At 48.9% G+C, this 8030-nt stretch overlaps 1 protein-coding gene across 4 annotated transcripts in view; it reads left to right on the top strand.

The window, feature by feature from the left end:
- The window catches only part of UNC13B (unc-13 homolog B), a 231715-nt gene extending 225299 nt beyond the window's left edge, over positions 1 to 6416 (top strand). For all 4 annotated transcript variants that reach the window (XM_081237785.1, XM_081237787.1, XM_081237784.1 and 1 more), the window contains 7 exons: positions 19 to 142; positions 252 to 308; positions 488 to 568; positions 1488 to 1635; positions 4238 to 4330; positions 4511 to 4670; positions 4835 to 6416. In XM_081237785.1, coding sequence (XP_081093911.1) covers positions 19 to 142; positions 252 to 308; positions 488 to 568; positions 1488 to 1635; positions 4238 to 4330; positions 4511 to 4670; positions 4835 to 5120 — 949 coding nt within the window. In that variant the 3' untranslated portion in view covers positions 5121 to 6416. The remainder of the gene's footprint in view (positions 1 to 18; positions 143 to 251; positions 309 to 487; positions 569 to 1487; positions 1636 to 4237; positions 4331 to 4510; positions 4671 to 4834) is intronic.
- Positions 6417 to 8030: the final 1614 nt, after the last annotated feature.

The raw sequence follows: 8030 nt of genomic DNA on the forward strand, positions 1-8030 counted from the left end.
TGTTGCCTGGTCCTGCAGCCTCACACTGTTTGCCACTGTGTGTGAGAAGACGGTCCTGAAGCGGGTACTGAAGGAGCTCTGGCGGGTGGTAATGAATACAATGGAGAGGATGATTGTCCTGCCCCCACTTACTGACCAGACGGTAAGGACACCTCCCTTCCACTTCGTCCTGCTGTGTCTCCCTAAACCTGCTCCATGCTTCCTGATTTAGTTTGGAGTTCTCTGCTTTTGACTGGTTCGCTCTCGCCCAGGGCACCCAGTTGATCTTCACTGCTGCCAAGGAGCTGAGCCACCTTTCCAAACTCAAGGTACTCTGGATGTGTGGGGTCCTGAGGCTGGGGGTTGCCTGGAAGGAAGGAAGTTTGAGCTTTGAAGACTGAAGCAGAGGGGAAGGAGAGGAACATGTAGCTGTGACTGACAGGTGGGGGAAAGACTTTGATGACAGCCATAAGCTGTCCTGATGCTGTTGCTTTCTCTGGGGTTCTAGGACCACATGGCGCGAGAGGAAACCCGGAGTCTCACTCCAAAGCAGTGTGCTGTCCTTGACCTCGCCCTGGACACCATCAAGGTGGAGACCTCCCCCTCCTCCAGACAATCTTACTACCACTTGGTCCTGGCATTCCATTCTGCCAGATTAGGTGTCCCTTGGGCTCTTGCCACCCCACATCCAGAAGAGAGTGATTTTTGTGTCCATATCTTTCTCTGCTATTCCATATTCCTGCTGGGGACCAACCAAAAAGGTACCTCCTGTTTGGTCTCAGGTGAATCGCCACAGACCTGGAACATTATTCTTGGGTTCTGCGGACAGTTTAGTTCACCTTGTACCTCATTGTCATTCATGAATATTTTCCACTGGGAATTAATCTTCCAGATCCTAATACCCGACATCTGGCTGACCTTTTCTCTTATGTTTAAAATCATTTGGGTTTTCAAAGGATTTTTTTTTCCTATTACACATTCATTTATTCAACCAGGCAACATGTGTTCTGGGCACTATACACTATGAAGGATGCAGAGAGAATCACATATGGTTCCTAGCATCAAGATACTTATAACCTGGTAAAGTGATAAATAAGGCAGGTACGTGTGGGCTGTGATTTAGGGCACTTCAGAGAGGTATGTCATAGGTATAAAGTGCTCTAAGGGTTCCCACGGGTAAAGCAACACTTCTGACTACTCTCTTCCTGAAATGCTTCTGTCACATATCTTTGTCCAGATAGATTCATCCTTCAAGCATCACGTCCAGAAACATGGCCATCCCTTACCACTCCTGCCAGATATTCAAATAATACTCTTCACCTGAGAGACTATGACTGGCTCTGTGTGGTATTCCTGATATTGTTGTTTATTGAATGGCTCACCATCCTCTTCCAGCATCTTCACTGAGCCTCTGCTCAGGTGTCATTTCTCTGAGTTACATTGTTGGAGAGCTGTCTCTCTGTAAGGGGATGAAGCAGTAGCAGTTAGCAGTTATTCTTGTCTTTCAGCAATACTTTCATGCAGGAGGCAATGGGCTGAAGAAAACCTTCCTGGAGAAGAGCCCACATCTGCAGTCCCTACGCTATGCCCTGTCTCTGTACACACAGACCACAGACACACTCATCAAGACCTTTGTGCGCTCACAGATTGCCCAGGGTAAGGCCTAAGGGCTTTGGGTCCCCACCTCCCCTTCCTGATACCTCTCTGTCCCTAGGGAGTCAGTATCCTGTAGCCCTCAGGGAGGATCCAAGTACTTCTTCAGAAAGCCCTTCGAACTCAGACACCAGGATTTCCTGATGGATCACAGTACTTACCCCCAACCCACACTCATACCAGATAGGAGAATCACAGAGACCTGGGAAATGTGCCTGAGCTTTCTTTTGCCAGACATCATCTGGCCAGTGCATGTGTGTTGAGCTCAAGGAGTATACCCTGTTTGGTAGGAAAAATCTGTGAGGAAGCCTTGAGAATGAGTGGTTGAGACACTCATGAAGACTCATAGCTTTGGGAGCCTAAGTTGGAAGCTGTCCAGGGGAGAGAAAGCAAAAGACTTTCCAGATTCTCCAGTGTGGGTGAGGAGAAAACTAAGAGAGGCAAACCACAGGAGCAGTTGAAGGGAGGGTGCGGATCATGGGGCTCTGCAGAGCTGAGACTCCGGCCTCATGGGTGATGCTAGTGCACAGGGAACCCAGGCAGCTGATTTTCTCCCAGTGACTTCCAGTTCTCAGAACCCCTCCCTGCCTCTAGGCAGGCCCATTCATAACAAAACACATCTGCCTAGACATGGCTCAGACTGAAGTTCTGACCCTCACCCTGGGAAGTTCCTCCTGGAAAGGACCTTCAAGGAGCAGTTGTTGTTGCTCCTTCCAGGGAGACCTGGGCATGCTGCCTGGAGGAGTGAACCTGGTGGAGTTGGGAGTGGGAAGGCTTAGGCCTTACTGAGCTGTGGATCTGGAGCACAGGGCTGACCCAGAGGGGAAGAGGGATCTAAGCAGTTAGAATAGAGTTGATGGAAGGTGAAAAATACAAGGGACCTGCAGTACTGCTCCATTTTCCACGTATGTTCTTATTTCAAGTCCAGAGTGAGAAGAAAACAGAGCAAAAGAAGTTATGAGCCTTGCTCAAGGAGACGGGGATCTTTCACAGAGCTGAGTACATGTAAACGCCTGTAACATCAGGGAGGATAGGAGTTAATCCAAAAGGCCTTTTGGAAACATTGAGCTTTAAGCTAGATATAAAGATGAGGAGAGGGCCTCCCTGGTGGCGCAGTGGTTGAGAGTCCGCCTGCCGATGCAGGGGATACGGGTTCGTGCCCCGGTCTGGGAGGATCCCATATGCCGCGGAGCGGCTGGGCCCGTGAGCCATGGCCTCTGGGCCTGCGCGTCTGGAGCCTGTGCTCCGCAACGGGAGAGGCCACAACAGTGAGAGGCCCGCATACCGCAAAAAGAAAAAAAAAAAAAAAAAAAAAAGGTGAGGAGAGACTGGAATGGGCACACATGAAGTAACCGCAGGCAGGGGTGGCGACTGCAGGGAGGATGCAACTGTGAGTGTACGTTTTCTACCCACTGCTTTATCATTTAAAGGCCTAGGAAATTAGAGCCTACGACTTTCTCTTTTGTGCCCTGTGGGTCTCAGAAACCTTCTCTCTGTATGTTCTACTGCTTCTGTCCATGATTTGGTTGATCTTCAAACTGTTAAGTATAATTTGGAGCATTCGAGCGTTGACCCCAGTTCTTTGACCTCTCTCTCCACCCTACCCCATCTCTGTGCTCCCTCAGAATATGTGTAGAGCTGCCCTGAATTGCTGTTAACTCCTTAGACCTCTAACTGATTCTTCTTTCTCTGTCCTACTGCTGCTACCTCTTGACTTGCCTGTCCTCCCTCAGTGCATGATGGGAAAGGTATTAGGTTTACTGCTAATGAGGACATTCAGCCGGAAAAGGGTACGTTATATACCATGCAGATGTGAATCTAATATGGGCTAACACTGTCCCCTGTGAACTAGAATGAGCTGCTTATGTTGGGGCTGGGGGAACCAGGTGTCAAAGTTCAGAGGCTCTATCCCAAGTTTCAGAGATGGGCAGTGTATTCCTACAGTCTGAGACAGGGTTAACAATAGCTGTCCTCAGAATTCCCCCACCCCTCCATCTAAGGACAAAGAAGTTTTATCTGGGGTGTAGGGTACTGGTGTTTTCCCAAAATAGAGTGAGGCCTCTACAGAGGGGAGGCTGAAAATTGGCCAGAGGGACTGGGGAGCTGTTTGCAGAGAGGTCCAGGTTTGAGTAGGAAAAAGTCATTCTGTACGGGGCAGCCTCCCAAGAAGGGGCCTCCGCCGGTGGGAAGGTGCTGCTTTTGGCTAGATGGGACCCGCATTGTTCTGCTGAGACACCATGGGGTGGACATAATTCTCAGACAAAAATACAGGTGGCAGCACTGTCCTTTCCCAGCATCTTTCAATGAAAAATTCTGCAGGCTAGAAGAGGTTTGGGGAACCTGAGAGATTCCAGGTGCAGTTTTGGAAGATGTTTCGCCTAAGATGTTGTCACCCTGATTTGTATTTTAATACATAGTCTCATTCTTTATCCCCGTTCTTTTCCTTCTCCCATTACTTACTTCCCCATAGCTTCTGTGGGTGATTACTTCTTGCTTTAGGATGTAGGATAGTAGCCTCCCAAATCCACGGTTTTACCCAGAATAATTTAGGCCTAAAGTCTTAAAGTTCTCCAATGGGGGAATCATCTGTCCGTCTGTCCCTCAGGGTCCGGTGTGGATGATCCTGTGGGAGAAGTCTCTATTCAGGTGGACTTGTTTACACATCCTGGAACTGGGGAGCACAAGGTCACAGTGAAAGGTGAGTGGTATGGACTTACAGACCTCAGACCTTTTCTTGCCCAGCGGCCTCATCAGTCAAAGGCAGGGACTACTTATCCCAGCCTTTCAGCTTAGCCCTCCTCCAAGGGGAATGCCACCCGGGGCTCAAGAACTGGGAATGCTTGATGGGATCTCTCACAGGTTTCCCATGTTTGTGCAGTGGTGGCTGCCAATGACCTCAAGTGGCAGACAGCCGGTATGTTCCGGCCCTTTGTGGAAGTAACCATGGTTGGCCCTCACCAAAGTGATAAGAAGAGGAAGTTCACAACCAAGTCAAAAAGCAACAACTGGGCCCCCAAGTACAATGAGACATTTCACTTGTAAGTTATGGGATGGGGGCCTGAAGGACTCTGGGATGGGGGTGATCTGGGGGGTAAGAATTGAGAGGGGAGAGAAGGGACGGGCTGGATGGCAGCTGGGGTGAATTCACTTGAGGACGCCCTCAGCTCTGGTCTCCCACCTTCCATCTACCCTGTGCTCACAGCCTCCTGGGAAATGAAGAGGGGCCAGAAGCCTATGAGTTGCAAATATGTGTGAAGGATTACTGCTTTGCCCGGGAGGATCGTGTTCTGGGGCTGGCTGTGATGCCTCTGAGGGAAGTGGCAGCCAAGGGCAGCTGTGCCTGTTGGTGCCCCTTGGGCCGGAAGATCCACATGGATGAGACAGGCATGACCATTCTCCGGATTCTGTCTCAGAGGAGCAATGACGAAGTGGCCCGAGAGTTTGTGAAGCTCAAATCGGAGTCTCGTTCCGTGGAGGAGGGGAGCTGAGCACCTAGGCTTCTGTGCCAACCAGGTGGCACCAGTTCCACAAGTCAGGGCTAATGGGAGTTACTGTGTATCTTAGGGTCCTCGTAGTCAAGAGGCTGACTCATTCCGTTAAGGACATTTAAGGAAAAGTTTGGGGTGGTGTGAGTATGGCTTTGCACAGAAAGGGTCATGAGTCCCTGACCAGCAGGTCTGTGATGCTGGGAGCTGGGCTGTGGGGGTTACCAGGCAGCGAGATTTTCCACAGAGGGGCAGACGTTTCTGAGAGTGTCAGCCATTCTTGGCAGAGGTTCTTCCACTCCCACACCCCTTCTCTACCCCTCTCCATACCACACCTTATCCAGTTAGATCCGTACATACCAATCATTAGAAGAACAAGTTTAGAGGGCCTGGAGCTTGTGCCTAATTAGGTAAGTAATCATTTGAGTCTACAGGTATTGCTGAGCCCTGTGGTCTGGATTGGAGTATGGCCAGGGCAGGAGCACACAGAATAGAATTCAGCCTGTCCCTTGAGCAGAATCTACTGGTGTAGAGTAGCTCAAGTGAGTACAAGGCATTGAAACTGAACCAGAAACCTTTCAGAAATGAGCTCTGCTAATCCCTTGCCCAGATTATCTGTCATGAGTAGAACCAGGTTCCCATGGTGCTTCAGAGCCCTGAGCAGAATTTCTTTGGAACCCAAGCACCAGGGGCCACCTGCCCAGGAGTCTCCCTACCTCACTCCTTTAGGAAGAGGAGTGATGCTTCAGGACATGAGAAGCTCTTCTTAAGTGTATGCACCTGAGAGCTAGTTGAAGGATCCAGGAGAGAGGACTGTATTTTCTTCGTGAAAAAGCCCTGAACAAAGCCAAAAGTTGTGGAAATCAATCTAGAAAGAGTCCTCTTCACCTATGGCCACTGCCTTCTGGCTCTCCTCCCCCTTGCAGAAAGAATCCAGCCTTTGTCCTCACTCCCTTTCATCTAGGTCAGCTGCAGTTCCCCTCATAGACGTTCAACCCTACAGAAGGAACTTGGACTGTGATCCCTCTGTACCGGCTGGATGAAGGGGGGGCCTCAACACTCCCTGGGAGGTCAGAGACAAACATTTTCCAGAGGGTCATGTGGACTTGCCAGGCCCCTTGCTCAGAGAAGGGCCTTCGATAACCTCAGTAGCAGCCTCTTGGACTTCCTGAGGACTCTGCATTGTCCATTGGCCATTACATGAAATAAGAAACTAGGAATCTTTGCTGTTTTAAATTATTGTACGTGCCATTGTTACAAGAGATTATTGGCTAGTCTGTAATAAATTATCTTATAGCAGCCTTTGGGGTCTGATAATTCTGTTAAAGTGTGGAAAGCTGTAGAAATGACTTCCTTATATAATGATAGGTTTTAGACAAGTGGTCCCTTCCTGCTCTCCACCCGCCACCGCCCACCCCCAAGTGGTGGAGCCTCAAACCGCGGGGGAAGAGGGGGCAGATTTCTGAGAAAGGGAACGTGGCTGGAGGCGGGCTTGGGGAGGAGGGGCGTGGCCGGAGGCGGGGCTCTACTTTGGCCGGATCGTGTGGCTCCGGGGCACCTGCGCACAAAGGTGCGTTAAGATGGCGGTCGCTGGAGTCGGTGGCTGCGGAGCGATGGTGAGCAAGAGGCGCCCGAAGGTGGCGCCCGAGGAGAAGGTATCGCCTTTTCCCTCCCAACACCGAAGAGAGACTGTACCCCCATACTATCTCGCATTCCCAGCGCTCTGTGTACTTCCCAACAGCTGTCCGTCTTCATACTTTCTTGTTAACTTCTCCCAGTACTCCCCATCCCCATACTCGAGTATACGGGTTTCCTAGATATTCCAGAGAGGACTTACCTGCCCAGATACCTAGCAAAGGGGATCTTTATCCCCCAAATACCTCCCAGAGGGCATCCATTTATCTGGTTACCTCATAAAGCAGATACCCCCAAAACCTCCAGCTAAGGTACATTCCTATTAGGGAGTTTTGTCCGCTTTTCCAGCACTATCCAGATTGTCTGAGAGGGAAGCCATGAATCCTATACCATAGTTGACTTGAAAGTGGCACGTTTGCTCTCATTCCTCTGTCATATGGAGCAAGAAACCTATTTCATAAGGAAAAGTCAAACTCTGGCTGACTAACTTACAAAAGGCTTGCAGATTTGAATCAGTAGCTAACTTTTTAAAACCAGATTTTACGTTTTTAAAATGAGTATTTCTAGCCTTTGAGGAAATAATCAGAAGAACTATTAACTCTTGGCTGACATTCCCCCAAAGTGACAGGTGGTTGGAGCTGAGAAGCAACTAGCAAATTAGTCTTCTGTAGTTCATTATAGACTCCATTACTCCTTATTTTGTCATTCTGGGCTTTACATTATTTCCCTGGTATGTGGTAGACACTTGAGTTTGTGATCCCTGATATAAGACTTTTGGTAATTTTCTGTGCCAATACTTTGAGCTCTTAATGGAAACTGAAATCCAAAGAGGTTGGATATATGTTATATATGTTTAGGTTATCCTTGGTTTCTGTGATGCCCTGATTAGGATCAGAGATCATACTAGTAGCTAAAACCCAGGGTGAAATCTGTATTAAAGTGTTTTTTATAAGAGAATTCAATCAAAATATCTGCAGTTAGTTTCCTGGTGCATTTGATCTTGAAGAAATCGTGTGCCAACTCCTCTCTGGTGGGATCAGGCCAAGCACAAGGCGTTGTTTCTCTTTGAACAGCTGGTTTTAAAAGGGCCTGGCTCTGGTCTGTACCAGAAGTGATGTCTCAAAAGTGCCGTCTTCTTCACTTCAGAACACATAGATCGTAACCCTCCTCTCCGTGGGAAATAACAGGCCTTGTAGTATCGAGAGTTGGGGGTATTCTGCAGGCTGTATCTAATCAGAAGTAGAATAGAAGTACCTTTAATAGTGGATTTTTTAAAAA

Source organism: Mesoplodon bidens (genome assembly GCF_964165515.1).
Source record: "Mesoplodon bidens genome assembly, chromosome: 6".
Classification (NCBI taxonomy): Eukaryota; Metazoa; Chordata; class Mammalia; order Artiodactyla; family Ziphiidae; genus Mesoplodon; species Mesoplodon bidens.